Source organism: Ictidomys tridecemlineatus, chromosome 2, assembly GCF_052094955.1.
Source record: "Ictidomys tridecemlineatus isolate mIctTri1 chromosome 2, mIctTri1.hap1, whole genome shotgun sequence".
Lineage (NCBI taxonomy): Eukaryota > Metazoa > Chordata > Mammalia > Rodentia > Sciuridae > Ictidomys > Ictidomys tridecemlineatus.
In genome coordinates, this window is record NC_135478.1 from 48,001,284 (window position 1) to 48,020,378 (window position 19,095).

The window sequence follows — 19,095 nt, forward strand, 5'->3', positions numbered from 1 at the left end:
GCTCAGCTATCTATAGTTTTTAGTGTCCCAAACAAATGTAATCTTCTGTGTGTGCTACAACTGGGAAAACATTTTAGAAGCATGAGCTAGAGTACTTTAAAATTTATGGTGCCTGTTTTTTCATGACCATAGCATTTTGAATGTTTAAGAGGACTGTTATTCTTTATTTGCAACTTTGGGCAACTATCATATGTTTGGTTTTATTATTTTGTTAATCTTAATTAATGTGACTAGAATTAATCTCTAAACAATATCTAAACAATTGTCTTACCAATCTATGGGATAGCAAGAGTGCCATGGTGCTAATGATCTGTTTTTCTCCTTCCCTACCCATATTTCTTTCTGCTTTAAAACCGAGTTCAGGTACTCACTTTACTTATAAATGCAGCCTATAAACCCAGTCGTGTCCTTCGGGAGCTCCAATTGGACAAAGACTCTGTGTGGCATGGATGTGGAGAAGTCCTAAAAGCCAAGTGAGTAGATTCCTCTGCTCTCTATTCTTGTTTTTAACAGGTCACAGAATCAGTTCTTATGTGGGTTATGTCAGATTCTTATGTTTTCTAGGGTAGTGTTGCTTTATCTTTTATTTGTGGTGAAGAACCAAGCTGATTTTCTTCTTTAGATTCTATTCTGTCATGGATCAAAACATTTACAAAATATGATAAAAATGAATTATAAGAAATATAAAATTTAAGACACAAAATTGCAAGAACAATTTCCTTTAGATTCAAGAGACATAAAATTTTCCAGTTGACTCTTACTTTCTGACCATGCATGGATGACAGTTGGCAAGTCATACTATCCTTGAACCACCTTCTGAGAATCACTACCCACCAATAAAGAAACACTTAAGGAAACATCACTTTTGTGTTTATACTAATTAGTGCGATTACTATTTGAAAATCTTCACAGGTCTGGGGTTATGGCTCAGTGGTAGAGTGCTTACCTAGCACATGTGAGGCCCTGGGTTCCATCCTCAGCACCACATAAAAATAAATAAGTAAAATAAAGGTATTGTGTCCAACTGCAACTAAAAAATTTGTTCATTTAAATAACTCAGCTTTTAGTTGTCACATCTTACTAGATTTAAGTCTAATGTTGTTTTCAGAGACCTCAAACTCGGTAGGACTCAGAATATTCTAAGAACAAAAAAATATTGTTCAGCTATTTAGTATGCTTGGTTTTTCTTTGTATAATCACTGGCTAAATAAATCTGTCATCTGATTTCTTCCAACGGTAGATATAAGGGGAAAAGTTATCGGGCTACTGTTGAAATAGTGAAAACAGCAGATCGGGTAACTGAATTCTGCCGGCAAACCTGTATTAAACTGGAATGCTGTCCTAACCTCTTTGGTCCACGGATGGTTCTGGATACATGTTCTGAGAACTGCTCTGTACTTACAAAGACCAAATACAGTAAGTCATGTTTTTCAAATATATTAATTATAGCAACTGACCATTCCTTATATATTGGAATTTTTAATTTTTGCAGACATACTTATATATAACATGAGTACACAAACATTTTCTGTAAAGGACAAGATAATATTCTATGCTATGGGTCATGTGGTCTCTCTTACATATTGTTTTTATTCTGTTGTATTTTCATTTTAAAGAACCCTTTTTAAAAATGTAAGATTACATTTTAAGCTGAAGGACCATACTAAAATAGGCCATAGGTCCTAGTTTGCCAACTTCCATGTGGCACATGTATAAATTAGATGTTGCATTAAATAGGATATGACATTCATTTATATGATTTTCAGGTGTTTATTGTGTGCCTACTGTGTGAGCATTGGCATATATTAATAAAACAAAATTCCTGTCCTGAGTTTTCATGTAATTTGGGATAGATAATAAGCAAACAGCTATAGAGAGTTACATACAAGAGGTAGGGAATAAAGCAAGGTGAGCAAGTGCAGTAGAGGAGTGAGGAAGGCTAGGCCTGGGGTGCTGTATATACAGGTGATCAAGAAAGTCTTCTGACAGGGAACACCTGAAGGAAACAAGAACATAGCTGTGCAGACATCTTGGTAGAAAGGGTATTGAGGGCACAGGCTTGAGGCAGAAGCTTTCTCAGTGTCTGTGAAGAGCAGCGAAGTAGGCCCAGCGGTTGCAGAGGCATAAATAGCAGGAGAGGAGGAAGTTGTAGTCTCACTTTGAAGTATGCTGACACCTGTTTCCTCTCCGTGCTTATCTTTTCTCCTTTATGAAACTGAGATGGGGTCATGTAGGATGAAATTTCAGGTGGGAGCCTCATTAAGACATTGTTACCCAAAGCTAAAATTCTGATCCTGCTTTTCTTTAAATCCCACAAGCCCTCTGTCACTTGGGAAAATTAACACAGATGAGGAGTTTACATTCCCTAAAGACCTAATAAGAGCATGCTACAGGGACACTGCTACATCGATGTTCATAGCAGCACAATTCACGATAGCAAGATTATGGAATCAGCCTAGATGCCCTTCAATAGATGAGTGGATTAAAAAAAATGTGGCATTTATACACAATGGAGTATTACTCTGCATTAAAAAATGACAAAATCATAGAATTTGGAGGGAAATGGATGGCATTAGAGCAGATTATGCTAAGTGAAGCTAGTCAATCTTTAAAAAACAAATACCAAATGACCCCTTTGATATAAGGGGAGTAAACAAGGACAGGGTAGGGACGAAGAGCTTGAGAAGAAGATTTACATTAAACAGGGATGAGAGGTGGGAGGGAAAGGGAGTGAGAAGGGAAATCGCATGGAAATGGAAGGCCATCCTCAGGGTTATACAAAATGAGACAAGATAATACAAATGGAAGAAATGATTTACAGTAGAAGGGGTAGAGAGAGAAAAGGGGAGGGGAGGGGAGATAGTAGAGAATAGGACAGACAGCAGAATACATCAGACACTAGAAAGGCAATATGTCAATCAATGGAAGGGTAACTGATGTGATACAGCAATCTGTATACGGGGTAAAGTTGGGAGTTCATAACTCGCTTGAATCAAACTGTGAAATATGATGTATTAAGAATTATGTAATGTTTTGAATGACCAACAATTAAAAAAAATATGAAAAGATTTCTTTTAGGGCTGTGTGCCTCTTAAACTTTATGGCACATGCAGATCACCTGAGGATCTTGTTAAAATGGATTCTGGTTTATTAGATGTGTGGGTCTATGAGCCTGAATGCTTTCTAGCAAGCTCCCTGAGGTGACTGATGTTGCTGATCCAAGGCTTAGACCTTGCATGGCAAGCTTTCTAGTCAATGTTTGAATTAAAAAATCATGGAAGAGTCTAATTTTCTAGTTTCTGTTTGTATATATTGGATTGTAAACTCTGTAAGGGTATAGATTATTTTAGTCTATTGTATCAGAGTTTGGAAAATTACAGCTATTAGGAGCTAGATGAAAAATACTATTCAGATAAATGCACATATAACACTTTGGGCCTTTGAAGATTTGTGAATTTTATTATGCTTTTTGTCTGAATATATCTTTCATAATGATACAGTTGAAACTAGCCTAGATTTTAGGAGCATCTGTAATTTTTTCCTAATTAGTAATGATAATAAATGAACTTTAACCTTTAAGAAAAATTCATTTGTGTAGAAAGTTCCATTATATATTTTTTAAAATATTTTTTGTGGTTGGACACAATACCTTCATTTTATTTTTATGTGATGCTGAGGATCAAACCCAGTGCCTCCAACGTGTGAGGCAAGCACTCTACCACTGGGCTACAACCCCAGTCCCAATTATGTTTTGATATTGCCTTAATACATAACCCAGAGATAGACTATGTATTTCATTTTTAAATTATCTATGTATTCTAAAATTTAAATGAAAAGAATAAAGTTGAAGGACTTTTCACTTTCTCTATTTTTAAATCATAAAGCTATAGTAATCAAAAGAGCACCACATAAAATAAAGGCATTGTGTTGTGTCCGTCTACACATAAAAAATAAATATTAAAAAAAAAGAGTAGTGAAATAAAACAATGGGATAGAGTATAGGGTCCAGAAATAGAGCCAAATTTATATGGTCAAATGATTTTCAACAAGGGTGACCAAGGAATTTAATAGAGAAAGGAGATTTTTTCAACAAATGGGACTAATACAACTGGATATACAAAAAGGAAAAACAAAAAAACAATTCTTTAACTCCTACCTCATAACTCAGATAAAAGTTAATTTAAGATCTGTTATAGACCTAATGTAAAAGCTATAACTATAAAGAAGAAAACAAGGAGAATATATTCAAGTTGGAAAGATTTGGGGAGACTCAAAGATTTCCTAGAGAGGACTCAGAAATACACTAACATAAAGGAAAAAATTAATAAGTTAAATATTACCAAAATTAAAAACTCCTACTCTTCAAGTCAAGTGCAATGGTGCACGCCTGTAATCCCAGTGGTTTAGGAGGCTGAGACAGGAGGATTGCAAGTTCAAAGCCAGCCTCAGTAGCAGCAAGGTGCTAAGCAACTCAGTGAGACCCTGTCTCTAAAAAAATACAAAGTATTTCCAGGGATGTGGCTCTGTGGTTGAATGCCCTTGAGTTTAATCCCCGGTACCCCCCATCCCCAAATTTTGCTCTTCAGTACTTTTTTTTGGGGGGGGGCAGGCAAGTACCAGGGATTGAACCCAGGTGCTTTTAACCACTGAACCATGTCTCCAGCCTTTTTATTTTTTAATTTTGAGACGGGGTCTCGTTAAGTTGCTTAGGGCCCACTAAGTTGCTGCAGCTGGCTTTGAACTTGTGATCCTCCTACCGCAGCCTCCCAAGCCACTGAGATTACAAGAATGTGCCACCACACCCAGCAATAATACTATTTTAAAAAAAGAAAAGGGGCAGGGGTTGTGGCTCAGTGGTAGAGTGCCTGCTTTGCACATGTGAGGCACTGGGTTGGATCCTCAGCACCACATAAAAATAAATAAAGATATTGTGTCCATCTACAACTAAAAAAATACTTAAAAGTAACATGCATATCCAGCAAAGAACTTCTCTTCAAAATATATTAAATCCCACAACTTAATAATAAAAAGGGGAATTTTAAAATGACACATCCAGTGGCTGCTTGACATTTTGAGTGTACTACATACCTCTGAATTGTGGAGGTTTTTTCCCCCTCTGTTACTGGGAATAGAACCCAGGGGCTAGCACTAAGCTATTCTCCTAGCTCCTTTTTTTTTTTTTTCTTTTTTTGAGACAGAGTCTTGCTAAATGCTAAGGCTGAGATCTTGAGATCATCCTTCCTTAGCCTCACAAGTAGCTAGGATTACAGATGTGTGCCAATGCGGCTAGCTGAATTATACACTTTTAAATAGTCATTTGTATGTTATGAGAGTTTCACCCCCAGGGGAAGGTGAGAAGGAGGGAAAAAGAAAATAAAAATGTTTTGGAATTATAAAGTGGTAATGATTGCACAACATATTTATACTAAAATCACTGAATTATATACACTTTAAACTGTTGAATTTTATGTTAGGTGAATTATATCTCAGTAAAATATTTAGGAACAAAAAGGGCTACAGATGTAATTCAGAGGTAGGTGCTTATCTAGCACATGAGTGAGGACCCTGGATGCAGTCCACAGAACAAAAAAAAAAAATTTTTAAGTAAAATTAAAAATGAAATAAAACAGTTTAAAACTACAAATGAAAGACTTGCATATGTATTTCAAGAAAGAAGATATACAAATGTCCAATAATCACATGAAAAAGTGTACAATATCATTAGTCATCAGGGAAATTTGCAAATTAAAACTACAATGAGATTTGTAGTAACATGGATGGAACTGGAAGATATTATAAAGGAAATAAATCATGCACAGAAAGACAAATATTGCATGTTCTCAATTATATTTAGAAGCTAAAAAGCTGATCTCATATAAATAGAGACTAGAATAGGGATCACCAGAATCTGAATAAGGGTGTGGCAAAGGGGAATAGAAAGAGGATAACTAATGGGCATAGGGATGCAGTTTGATAGGAGCAATAACTTATAATGTTTTATAGCATAATAGCATAACTATGGTTGACAAAACCTAATCGTGTATTTCAAAATAGCTAGTAGAGAGGATTTTGAATGTTCATAACAAACAATATATCTTCAAGGTGATAATTATGCCATTTATCCTGATCTGATTCATTACTTATTGTATACATGCATTGAAATACTGTACCTCACAAATATGTGCAATTATTGTGTGTCTATTAACAACAAAAATATATTTTGTTTATTTATTTATTTAGCAGTACTTGGGATTGTACCCAGGGTTTCTTGTGTACTAGGCAAGTGCTCTACCACAGAGCTATATCCCCAACACTTTTAAAATATTATTTTGAGACAGTTGTACTAAATTGCTCAGGTTGGCATTAAAGATACAATCCTCCTGCCTCAACCTGCTGAGTAGCTAAGATTACAGGTGTTTGCTACCCAGCTAATAAAAGTAGCTTTTAAAAGACAAAAACAAATAATAGAAACTAAAGTGAGAACTTACTATACACTCACTACATTGACTGAAATGAAAGGCTGACAATACTACTACTGGTTGGCAAAGTGTAGAACACCTAAATCTCCCATACTTTGCAGGTGGGAATGTAAAATTACACATCCATTTTGGAAAGTTAGTAGCTTCTTTAAAAGTAATGATATATGTGGCTGGGGTTGTGGCTCAGTAGTAGAATGCTCACCTAGCACATGAAAGGCCCTGGGTTTGATCCTCAACACCACATAAAAATAAATAAAATAAAGGTATTGTGTCCAACTAAAAAATAAATATATTTTTTAAAAAGTTAATGATATGTCCTTTCTATGATCCAGCAACTATATTTTTAGGTGTTTATACAAAGCAATGAAAACATGTGCATTAAAAGCCTTGTACACGAATGTTCATTGTAAACAAATTATATTCATAACCCAAATACAGCCCAAGTACCCATCAATAAGAAAGTAGATAAACTGGTACATTTCTACAGTGGAATGCTATTCACAAACAAAATGGAATAAATTTGTATACATGATAACAGATGAAACTCGAAAACATTATCCTGTGTAAAAGAAGCCACATATTAAAAAAACTACCTACTGTATGGTTCCATAGAGATATAAAACTAATCTGTCATCATGGAAATTAGAATAGTGGTTGCTCTGGGAGAGAATGACTGGGTTAACGAAGATGTTCTATATCTTGATATGTGGAGGATTATTCAGGCTTATTCACCTGTCAGTATTAATTATATCAAATACTTATCTCCTTATTCCACTATATGGAATTTAAGCCTCAGTCAAATATACTATACCTGTTTACTGCTATGTTAATAAACTCTCTTGTGGTTTTAAGGTGCATAGCAATAATAAAGCAACTTTTATTTTTCTTTATCATCCACATTTAGCACACTATTATGGAAAGAAGAAAAATAAAAGAATTGGAAGGCCCCCTGGTGGGCATAGTAACTTAGCTTGTGCCCTGAAAAAAGCCAGTAAGAGGAGAAAGAGAAGGAAAAATGTTTTTGTTCATAAGAAGAAACGTTCCTCTGCATCTGTTGATAATACCCCAGTGGGTTCACCCCAGGTACGATATCTGTAATGTACCCATCATCTCTAGCAGCCACTGCTTTATAATTCGAACACAGAAAGAATATCTGCAAGTAGTTCTAATTCAGATCTGTAGCCAATAGAAGATGGTTTTGTGGTCTAGGAACTGGTTTGTCCTGAATTTCAATGAGACTTGTCTCTTTTTCCTCTAGGGAAGTGGGGGTGAAGATGAGGATGATGCAGATGAAGGGGATGATGATTCCCTAAGTGAGGACAGTACATCTGAGCAGCAGGATGAGCTACAGGAAGAGTCAGAAATGTCCGAAAAAAAATCATGCTCCTCTTCTCCCACCCAAAGTGAGATATCCACTTCATTGCCCCCAGACAGACAAAGGAGAAAAAGAGAACTTCGCACTTTTTCATTTTCTGATGATGAAAATAAACCTCCTTCGCCAAAGGTACAATTGTTTAAAATGTTTTTTTCCCCATTTTAATTTTCTTCTAGAATCTAATTGTTAATGATGCAGGCATTCCACTTCTTTTTTTTTTTAATTTTTATAGTTAGACAGCATGCCTTTATTTTGTTTATTTTTATGTGTGCTGAGGATCAAACCCAGTGGCTCACAAGTACAAGGCAGGCACTCTGCCACTGAGCTACAGCCCCAGCCCTCCACTTCTTTTAATACAAGCTAATGATTCCAAAGGCAGTGATTTACATGTGTTTCAAGTATTATTTGGAGGAGATCATCTATTTATGAAGGGCACAATCTCTCAGCAGCTGCTTAAGTTAAAAAAACAATTGCTACTTTATTTTAGAGCCTGTCATTTAATTTAGGGAAAACTGTCCTTTTTTTTTTTTCCTAACTATTGTAGTTTGACACAATGCCTTTATTTTATTTATCTATTATTATGTGGTGCTGAGGATCGAACCCAGTGCCCCACACATGCCGGGCAAGCACCCCACCACTGAGCCACAACCCCAGCCCAGGAAAATTGCCTTTTAATACATATGGTTTTTGTAGAAACAGTTATTTATCTTTTTGATTCTGGTTAAGCTATCTTGTTTACTATACTTAATATATGCATATATGTATATTATATCAAGTGTGTGTGTGTGTGTGTGTGTGTGTGTGTGTGTGAGATAAGATTGCAATTTAGTTATTGTTTTATTGTTTTGCCTGTAATCCCAGCAACTTGGGAGACTAAAGCAGGAGGAAAATTGCCTTTTAATATGTTCATAATACGTATGGTTTTTGTAGAAATAGTTATTTATCTTTTTGATTCTGGTTAAGCTATCTTGTTTACTATACGTAATATATGCATATTTGTATATTATATAAAGTATGTGTGTGTGTGATAAGATTGCAATTTAGTTATTGTTTTATTGTTTTGCCTGTAATCCCAGCAATTTGGGAGACTAAGGCAGGAGGATTACAAATTTGAGGCCAGCCTGGACAACTTGGTGAAACCCTGTTTCAAAATAAAAAGGGGTGGGGATATAGCCTGGCACCCCAGTGCTGGGATGGTGGGGAATTATTATTTTAAAAATGGATTACTTTTTTAAAATGTACCATGAGCAAGAGCAATAAAAGGTCTCTTGTGATAATTTGGTTAGCCTTCTCATTGAAAATACCATCCCATTCACTTTAGTACACTAGCAGAGACCAGCTGAAATAGACCAAGAACAAATAGGAGAGTTAAAAACTTTTTTCTGTTAAATTGTCCCACTTATTTGTGCTGAAACTCTGAGATGAATTCTTCCTTTTTGATAATGTTGTGTTATAAGAAAATAAAATAAGATAAAATTTATATTATAAATTTCCTGAGTATCTAATGCATGTAGGGTTTTGCCATCTTTGTTGGGGGAAATCATGTCCTAAGATCACTTTAAATTCTGTCTTGAAGGGTTATTAACTTATGGAGAGACTTTTTTCAGATAAAATAGCTCTTACACCCTTTGGTTTGATTTTGTTGTGGGGAATGAAGGAAATAAGGATTGAAGTTGCTGAAAGGCTTCATTTGGATAGTAACCCCCTGAAGTGGAGCGTGGCAGATGTTGTTCGGTTCATCAGATCCACGGACTGTGCTCCATTAGCAAGAATATTCCTAGACCAGGTAATTGCAGATACCTATAATCTATAATAATATTGTCTTTTAGCAAAGAACTATTTGTATAATAGTGAACAATTTATTTACAAGTTTTAGGAAAAATGTTTGATCCAAAACTAAGGCATTGTTTTAATTCCCGTTTGGGGAGGGAAAAAAGATGCTTTAGAAGTTATTTATCTAACTTGCTTCATGGTTGAAGCAAATTTTCATTGCATTTCCATTTTTCTCAGAAATTTGATTTTGTTACCCATGTATTTAAATGGATTGAAATCAAGCAAACCTTGCTTAACTCTCATCTTTTAAAAAAATAATGATTTGGCTTATTTTAAAAAATACCATTTGTCATATGTCAAGCTGTAAAGTAACAATCAGGGTTTTTAAAAAATATTTTTAGTTGTAGACGGACACAATACATTTATTTTGTTTGTTTGTTTATTTGTTTGTTTATTTATTTTAATGTGGTGCTGTGGATCAAACCCAGTGCCTTCATGTTCTAGGGCAAGTGCTCTACCACTGAGCCACAACCCCAGCCCAGTGACAATCAGTTTTAAGGTAGATTTCCTGAAACTCAAGTAGTTCATATGGGCTGGGAATATAGCTCAGTAGTAGAGTGCTTGCCCAGCATGCATGAGTTCCTGGATTCAATTTCTTGTACCACAAAAAAGGAAAAAAAAAAAACCAAAACCAGAACAAACAGTGGCCCTAATTAAAATAAATTTTGTTTTGATAATTGGAGTTATTCAAAACTGAACATCTTTGAAGAGCTTATCATGTTTTTATGAATGTTACAAAGTAGGAGAATATTAAAGTTTATAGTTAATATTTTGTTTCAGATTGAGAAAGAGCCCTCTAAAAAGATATTTCTTTTAGCACAGTTAGTTGCCAGTTAACAGAGTTTAACAGCTTACTGAAATGAATTTCTGCTGAGCAGAGGCTCTATAGAATGGATTTTCATCCATGGTAAAATTTCTTATCCACTTTGAAGCTTCTTTAGGTGGAGGACATTGGAGCCACTTAAAAGGAGATGTGTGACACTTGTGTAAAGGGAAAGGTAATGAAGGGAAAGCACAAAGGGACTCTGATTTTGATAGAACCAAAATGAATTGGGGCTGTCATGCTCAACCTGCCATTCATGTGCACATTATAGATAATTTGCATTTTTATGCCTTAACAGGAAATTGATGGGCAGGCCTTGTTGCTCCTTACCCTTCCCACTGTTCAAGAGTGCATGGACTTAAAATTGGGCCCTGCCATCAAGCTTTGCCATCACATAGAAAGGATCAAGTTTGCTTTTTATGAGCAGTTTGCCAACTGAGAAGGACAACCAAAGTAAGCTGGATCTTTGAAGCACAAATGCAGCAAATCCTTCACCCTGCTCTTGAAGTAGAGCTGAAATAGTCCTGGGGCTCTGGGCCCTGCAGGTGTCGGCTTGCTCTCTTTGCACTTTCAGGGAAGGAGGACCCATACCAAGGAAGCAAAAACGGCACAAAAATGGCTCTCCTGCCATTGGAAATGTGGACATTTCATGTTCAGCAGATTACAGTTTTTTAAAAAAAATAAAGGTTGTGAGGAAAAAACTCATAAGAAGAATAAGCATTTCCAGTGGTGTAGCCTGAAAACAAAGAATTATCTGGGCAGCTGGATGGCACTGATGTGGTTGTTTCTTTTCATTCTGTTCTTTCCTTCCCACTGTAGATTGAACTTTGTTCTCTGCTTTCTCTTTCTTGGAAAGAGAGGACATAGCTTTAAGTCAGCACTGATTTGGGACTCTGCCTAAGGCACATCAGTGCTTCATTGTCATTGTGTTTTTAAGCTTTTTAAAATTAAAACAATTCTTTTTGGGGATGATTATGTGGCTCTAGGGTTTTGAATGTATAGTCACACTTTGATCCATTTTTAAAATCTATTCTTAAGAGTTCCTTTGTTTACTACCTCTGTTGATAATTGAGCTTACAGCCATGAATGAGGTTTTTTGTATGATGTCATTTTTAAGCTTCGTGAACACTAATACTATGACAGAAGTTGGAAGGAGAAAAAAACACTGTTTGCTTTCTTAAAAATATTGTATGGACACTTAAACCAGTTTCTTAACTGACCTGCCCTAAGAACTCTGCTGTCATTGTTTTTTTATCTTGACCCAGTTCTGGATACCTGTGTTTAAGTAGGCTTACAAGCATTGTTGGTATTTCAGTTTAATTGCTGTCTCCCTATTAGGTCTCAGAGGGATGGAAATGGCTTTTATTTTGTATTTACTTTTCTCTAGATTTGTTTGTCTACCTCTGTTTCATTCCTAGAGTCCTTTGTGTAAATCAGTAGATGTTCCTTTGAATCCTCTGTAAAGCCCATTTTCCATGCTTTCTAGGTATCTCCAGGTAAATAGTGTAGAAGCACAAAGAAAAAATGTGATTTTGGGGGTGACACAAAGCATGGAGTTCCTGCTGGAGTGTCCTCAGTGATAGGATAAAGATTGAGAGGTAGTTAAGGAGTCTGGAAATCTCTTTGCTTAGCCACATATATGCTTTTCTTTGCCTAAACATTTAAATTGAATGTACTTTACAGTCTGAGGATTCTCACTTTAGTATTCTTTTAGGTGTTTCTTTGGACTCAGTTCACATTGACATGAAATTCCAGATGAATTTTCGCTTATGATTGCATTGCTAGCTATTGTAGAGTAACAGCACTTCTTTATATTATTCTAGACACAGAGAATGAGGAAAGATATACACAGATTGCCTCCCTTATGTGGTTTGCTTTACTGTTTATTTATTTATTTATTTATGTTTGAATTGTCCTAGTCACCTGCAAATTTATAACCTAATCATTCCTCCTTGAGAATTATGAAAATGTTTTAAAACTGCTAACTGGGTAAATTCTGAACAACTATACAAATATAAGGTAATATTATTACAAATTTAAACTGATTGTGATTTTTTTTTTCCTTTTCTCTACCCAACACCCTCTCTTTTTATGTAGTTTTGCAAACAGTCCAGTCTGGATCCTCTTTTCAATGGATAATTCATGAGCCACCAGAACTCAAGTTCTCCAACCAAATGATAAAAGCATTAACTTTGCTTAGGTTACTAACATATTTGGAAAGAAGCTCCATTTAAGTAAAAGTTAATGTATTTGAACTTATTCACAGATCCAATTTTTAAAATTTTGTTTAATTGTATATCCATGGAAGAGAAGCATATATATGATGCTAGCAAACAATTAGCATCTAAGCAGGTGGTGTTAGGGTGATGGTTATCTTGTTTAATAACGTTTCCCAAGTGCTCAGCAGTCAAGGCAATAAGGCATGACAGGGTTCCTTGAGGAAGAGCAATGGAACACAAAACTTCTGGAATTAATGTTTAGGGCCTCACATCATTGTCTTGGAAAATGAAATATAAGAGGACATTTTCCAAATGTAACAATAATGAATATGTTATTTTGCCTGTCTTCTTGACTTCTTAAGAAATCACAGAATTTAGGACCACCTCTCTTCACAGATGGGGATCTAAAGCCCCTGAAAGGTGAAAACACACTGCCCAGAGCGGTTTCTGATCTGGGTAGGTTTGGGGAACAATAGGCTTGTCTGTTTATACCATGATTATTCAGGCTTAGCTTTCTTCTAGAGAAAGCCTGGCTTTTAAATTGAACAATGAGTAGGTTTTCCCTTAATATGTCTTCCCTTCTACTGGGATATAGACAATCACTTTAAAAAAGATTTATATTCCCCAGCCCCTAGTCCCAGATACTATATATGAGAGAATAATAGAGAATTTGGCACAGGGCATTTTTTTAAGTATAAAATTTGAATATCATCCTCCTTAACTGGAAAAGTTGGCCTACCAATATTAGGATATAATTGCTATGTCAATGTGCTAGGGAGATCTTTTACTTCACATGCATATTTGTTCTGACATTATAACTATATTTTGAGTGCTTCTGAGGACTAAGCTACTTTTTTTTTTTTTTTTTAATTTGTGAACCATCTTTCTCATTGAAGCAGTTTGAAGGGGCTAATGCAGGGAATGCCTTAATGGGGGCTTTTTACCCTAATTTTAGCAATGTGGGTGGCTCCTGGCATCTATGACATAAATTTATGAGGTCAAAAAGGGTATTTACCAACCTCTGGAAACAGTGATCTTGGTAAATATTTTTTGAATTATGATACAGACAGACATAGAAAGCCATTCAGAATTTGGTTTTTATGTCTTTTTTCCTGAAAGTAAAATTATTCTCACTGTGAAACAGAGGACATTGAACCAAAGCTTCTTCATGAATACATTTTACTTGCTTTGTAGAACCAATCCATTCACTAAGGTGGTACTGAATACATTTTAAAAGCTCTAGGAGGCCCTAGATAAGGTAGGACTCAGAACTATTCCTTTCTCAAGCCAACAACTCTTTCCAAAGGACACAGAACATCAGGAAATCTAGTTTGGGACATTGTAAAAACTGTCCCTAGCACTTACATTTACTTGGCATCTATCACCAAAGACTTACATTTAAGACACCCCTTTACTGATTTGATTGATTTCTATGGAAGTTTTAGGTTTGAACTCTGGTCCTATGTATTAGGGATGTTCCATGTATGAGCATGCATACAAGTTGAAAAGTATTCTGTTTACTTATGAAGATGAAGAAAAAGGCACCACTAATGAAAGTAAAGTATAAATCTTGGTGAGGACCAGGTACTCCCTTGTTAAATTTTAAGTATTTTTAGCCCTGAGTCTTATTGTAAGTAGCTGGGTTGTCATCCATGGTGCTGGTTTAGAAACTGTAGGACAAGAAAGAAATAAGTTTTTGCAAAACCAAAAAGAAATAAGTCACTTTCCTGCCACTATAATTTTCTTCCTAGATTTTATTCACTCTAAATATTTTACTAGTAAATTTTAATGACATCCTTGTGTGAGAATGTGCATCTTTAGGAAATTTGAATTTATCCAAATAAAGTACCTAATGGATTTGGAATTTTGGTGTAGAGTTCTAAACTCAAAGCTCAGTCCAAATGGATGTGGTTTTAAGCCCACTCTCTTAGGGCGTTTTTCCTTAGTACTTGTCTCAGACCAAGTACTGTTTCTGGAAGCAGCCTTAGTGGTGAGGTATAGTAGATAGTGGTAGTGCACTTTTTAAAAAGTGCATATTGATTATCTTGGCTACAATGTTTAAGAAGTCAGATTTTTACAAGAGCCAGCAAAACCGGGAGTAGAGGGTTGAGGGGATGAGAAGTAGTCCTAAAACTCTCTCCCCTTATGCTTTTTCTGACTGCTCAGTCCTGGTGCAGTGGCCTATCACAAAAGAATGTTGTAAAAGAGAAACAAGCCCCAGCCTTGCTGGGCAAATCTTCAACACCAGCAGTAAAGCTTAGACCTGAGCCATGGGGAGTAAAAGAGGATGCTAACTAGTAAAATGGTGCCTCAATTGCTGATTGGATGGGGGTGCCTGTTCTCAGGATGTGTGGATATTCAGGTCTGTAGGCTTCTGCATGGTTTGTTCTGTCTAACTGCTTGCCTAGCTTGGCAGAATGAAGGTGGCCAGATAGTGTTGAAAGGATGCTTTGGGGGCAAATCAAGTCATAAAGCATATGATTGAGGGAGATTACAAAGTACAAAATTAAAGCTGTGTGGTCACTTAACTCCTTTGCAAGGATCCTGGTGAAAGTTAGTTTGAATGAATGTTTCTCTTGAGATTTTAAGTGCTCATTTCTTTTCCTCTCCCCCGCTCCCCTTCTTCCTTTTTTTCAAGTATTTCTAAAGACAATCAGAGGCCTGTCAGAGAGGGACTCCCGGCTGGTTACAGCACTGTCCTTAGGCCTCTTTCTAATTCTAACTCAATGGAACTGATGCACTTTGTTTAATGTATCTTGCCTTTTTTTTTTTTTAAGCTGCTTGTTTGGAACAAAATTAAGTACTTATTGCTTTCTGTTTCTCCTCTTAATTTCAAAAGTTATGCATTGAAGATAAAGAACACTTAAGGGAAATATGCATCAGGAAACCTATTAAACTCCCATCCAGTTTGATGGTATACTTCAAGATATTTTTTTAAGTATTTTGGATGAATATTTATGTTTTTCTTTTTGGTAAATAAGTTTGTATAAACTTGTGGCATATTATGACAGTTTTAAATGGTTTGAGAAAATTAAAGGAAATAGGTCTTAAGCTTTGTTTAACTTTTAATTTCATTTGTACTGATTCGACAGTAAGGAGGACACTTTGACAAGAGTCCATCCATCAAAACTCTTTCCAATGGGGCCTCAGAATCAATTCTGAGAGGTGGAGAAAGTTCCTTCCTACCTTAATAAAATTCCAGAATTCTCCCCCTTCTGGCTGTCTTGTCCTTTTACCTCCATATTTATATGCTTTTTAAAATTTCAGCTCAGGAAAGGTAGGAAGAGAAGAATTCCCCACAGTGGCCTTGCTTCTAGGATTGGGGATTCTGCTCCTGATCCCTAAAATGTAGTTCTTATTCTCTTGGGGCATTAAGGATTTGTCCACATTTGAATATGTAGAACAGCGCTGTGTCCAAACTTCAGTTTTCAGCCTTATGTGCAATTTTTCTTGAGCTGTCTGTGTGTTCAGGAAACTAAGTCTCCTTATGCCAGTCACAATCTCTTCTGCTTTAAGACACATCCTTTTGTTCAGTTCCCTCTGAACAAGTACTGTTAATCGTTGTGCGTCCTCATAAGATCCCTCTTGGACTTAAGGCAGTGATGCAATTTTAATTTTCCCGTATCCATTTATTTTCTTAACCAGATTTTCTGTATTTGCTTATGGTCAATATTTGTGGAGAATTTTTATAAATTAAAACTCAGTTTAAAGTTAAAAAAATTTTGTTGCATGTTCTATGTCAGACACTGTGTTGGATTCATGAGTGAATAAAAACCAATTCCTGTCTTCAGGAGGCCAACACTCAGCTGCAGGAGAAACATGTATTTATAGCCACGTAATTAAGCTGCCTTAAATTCTAGTGAAACAGTACACTCGAAGAAATGTGGGAGTACAGTGGAGGAGGTAGGTGGGCCTTGAAGCATGAGCAACAGTTCATGGAGGAGGAAACAGGGAACAGCATCCATGCAGCTAGAATGCTGCATAAAAGCACAGAGATGTGAAAGTGTATTGTAAGAAAAGTGTGGAGAATTGCATTTTTGTTATCTGGATAATCAGGTTAATATTCCAGTTAATGAAGAAAGCATTTGGATAGATTTAACCCCGGAATGTAATTGGGGTTTCTTGGGAGCTATATTATAGGGAAATTTTTCCCTAGAGATAGAATATACAGTTTTCAAATGTAGCCCACTGCCAACTGGACTCATATACTACATACACTGTTCACTATGCAGCAGAAAAGTCAGGGCTCTTGAAGCACCATCAAGAGGTGAAAATCGGAGAAATTGGAGAGGACTAAGGACCCTAGTAGAGGTAGAGATTGTGGGGGTGTGTGTGTGTATTGATTTTTTTTTTCTTTTTTTGTGCTAGTGGGGATTGAATTTAGGTCCTCCCACAAAATAGGCAAGCACTTCTCTACCAGTGGGCTACACTCCAACCCTGTTTATTTTTGTGGCAGGGTCTTGCTGAGTTGCTCTTAAACTTGTGATCCTCCTGCCTCAGCCTCCCCAGTAGCAATTACAGGTATGAGCCAAGAAGCCTGGTTTGGCCGCCTTTTATGAATCACATTCAATATGACCTTCAATGTAAGCAAAGTGGGAATATGTGCACACAGCTTTCAGTCTAAACCTGGTATATTTCTACACGAAAGTGCTTGGATTAAAATGACCATTTAAATTATGTTTACGGGGAGTCAGGTGCAGAGGAGGGCTCTCCGGAGGCTGAGGCACAGGTGGATGGCTTAAACCTGGGCAAAACAGCAAGATCCCCGTCTCAAGAAAAGAAAAAAAAAATATTTATGGGGGAAAAATAAACTCGGGGTTTTGATTAATCAAATTCCCTGGAGTTTTGACCAGGGAAGTAGAGGAAAGACGCCCGATATCTGACTTGGAAGGAAGAAGCTCCTGTGATGTCCCAAGATTTTTCCTCAACCACGTTCAGAATAATCCAGGCTGCTTCAACGAAATCCAGCGGCAGATTATTGAGCCCCCACCCGTAAAGTACTGAGACGGAATTTTTGCGAGGATGGAATCCACAAATTTATTTTTAATAAATTCTCCAGGACATAAGAGATTTACGTCGGAGGGAAAAAGAATTTAATCACAGACTGGCCTTGCTACTGCCCTGCTTACCTGAAGCTCAGAGTCCCTGAGTCTCACTCCGGTCTGCGCTGCGAGGCTCACCTGGTCGGTCTACCTGCTGGTGGAGACCCACTGACCCGCCCTTCGCCCGGGCCGGAGCCCCGCCCCTCGGGGGAGAGCAGAATCGCCGGGGCCCACCCCTACGCCAGGCCAGGCCAATCAGGCGCTGCGATCTCAGACGTCGGGTTACGCGCGGCGCCGAGTCGGCCGCCGGCGGAGGAACCGGCTCCCGGCTCGGGCTCCGGCCTCCGGCCTTCGGGCTCGGCGGCGCGGTCCCCGCAGCAGCGAGGCTGGGCGGGCCGGCGCCTCACGCCCTCCCGCCAGGCCGCCATGCAGGGCCCCGCCGGGAACGCGAGCCGCGGACTGCCGGGCGGGCCGTCCTCCACTGCCGCGTCCGGGGCGGGCCGCTGTGAGAGCGGCGCGCTCATGCACAGTTTCGGCATCTTCCTGCAGGGGCTGCTCGGCGTCGTGGCCTTCAGCACATTAATGCGTGAGTCCGGGACCCTAGCCCCTCCTCGATGCCACAAACCCCCGGCCCACCGCGGCCGCGAGGACCCTCCTACCTGAAGAGTTAAGGCCTGGGGACCAGGGCCCTGTGGTAGAGGTTCCTTTCTCCCCAGTCGAAGCTGGGCATTCCCAGACGAAGGCGAACCCGGGTCCCTGACCACACGATCCCGAGCCCTTGTCGCTGCAGCCTCTAATTAGGAGTGACCCTGCCCCTCTCCACCTTACTACACGTCTCTTTTTCTGAGATGTCAACCTAAAACTCGCCCCGTTCCCACCATGTCATCGCAAATTAAGGTTACCCCACTTTCCATCCAGGAGTCGTGACCCCTTCTGGGTGGCACCTCTCTGCCTGCTCTCAAGAACCCTTCTTAGCCTGTCCTCCACGCTCTAAGCCCACATCCCTAAATTCCTAGTTTGATGCTGAGCTCTCTTTGGCACCTTCTTCGCTTTTAAAAGATTTGCTATCTCTGTTCATATTTGAATCCTGCCACCTTGCATCCTTTGCGGTAGATGGAATATTTTCCCAGGACCACCCCCTTCTCCCCCCCTCTGGTCTTTCTCCCTCAGCATTATTTTCCCTTGCCTTCTTCTCCCACATCTCCTTCCTCTCCTTTTCTTCCCCAAACAGGTCACCTGTTCCATCTCTGTCCCAAGCTTCCTAAGGAAGTCGCATATGAAGCTTATCCTGGCTATTCCCTTTCCCATCCCATTTTTATTATTT

The 19,095-nt window shown here is 38.0% G+C and overlaps 2 protein-coding genes and 1 long non-coding RNA gene across 9 annotated transcripts in view; 2 read left to right on the plus strand and 1 right to left on the minus strand.

Annotated features, from left to right (window-relative positions):
- The window catches only part of LOC144375071 (uncharacterized), a 36,639-nt gene extending 18,672 nt beyond the window's left edge, over nt 1-17,967 (minus strand). Inside the window, exon 1 of the long non-coding RNA XR_013434467.1 lies at nt 17,859-17,967. This is a non-coding gene — a long non-coding RNA (uncharacterized LOC144375071). The remainder of the gene's footprint in view (nt 1-17,858) is intronic.
- The window catches only part of Sfmbt1 (Scm like with four mbt domains 1), a 170,683-nt gene that overhangs the window by 116,995 nt on the left and 34,593 nt on the right, over nt 1-19,095 (plus strand). For 5 of the 7 annotated variants that reach the window (XM_005317199.5, XM_078038434.1, XM_078038438.1 and 2 more), the window contains 6 exons: nt 364-473; nt 1,241-1,416; nt 7,384-7,562; nt 7,738-7,983; nt 9,512-9,640; nt 10,809-15,944. In XM_005317199.5, the coding sequence (XP_005317256.1) occupies nt 364-473; nt 1,241-1,416; nt 7,384-7,562; nt 7,738-7,983; nt 9,512-9,640; nt 10,809-10,949 (981 nt within the window). In that variant the 3' untranslated portion in view covers nt 10,950-15,944. Of the gene's footprint in view, nt 1-363; nt 474-1,240; nt 1,417-7,383; nt 7,563-7,737; nt 7,984-9,511; nt 9,641-10,808; nt 16,450-19,095 lie in introns of those variants that run through there. The other 2 variants (XM_078038436.1, XM_078038437.1) reach the window with 2 other exon arrangements.
- Nucleotides 18,053-19,095, plus strand: part of Stimate (STIM activating enhancer) — a 48,848-nt gene continuing 47,805 nt past the window's right edge. Inside the window, exon 1 of the mRNA XM_005317198.4 lies at nt 18,053-18,357. Coding sequence (XP_005317255.1) covers nt 18,198-18,357 — 160 coding nt within the window. The 5' untranslated portion in view covers nt 18,053-18,197. The remainder of the gene's footprint in view (nt 18,358-19,095) is intronic.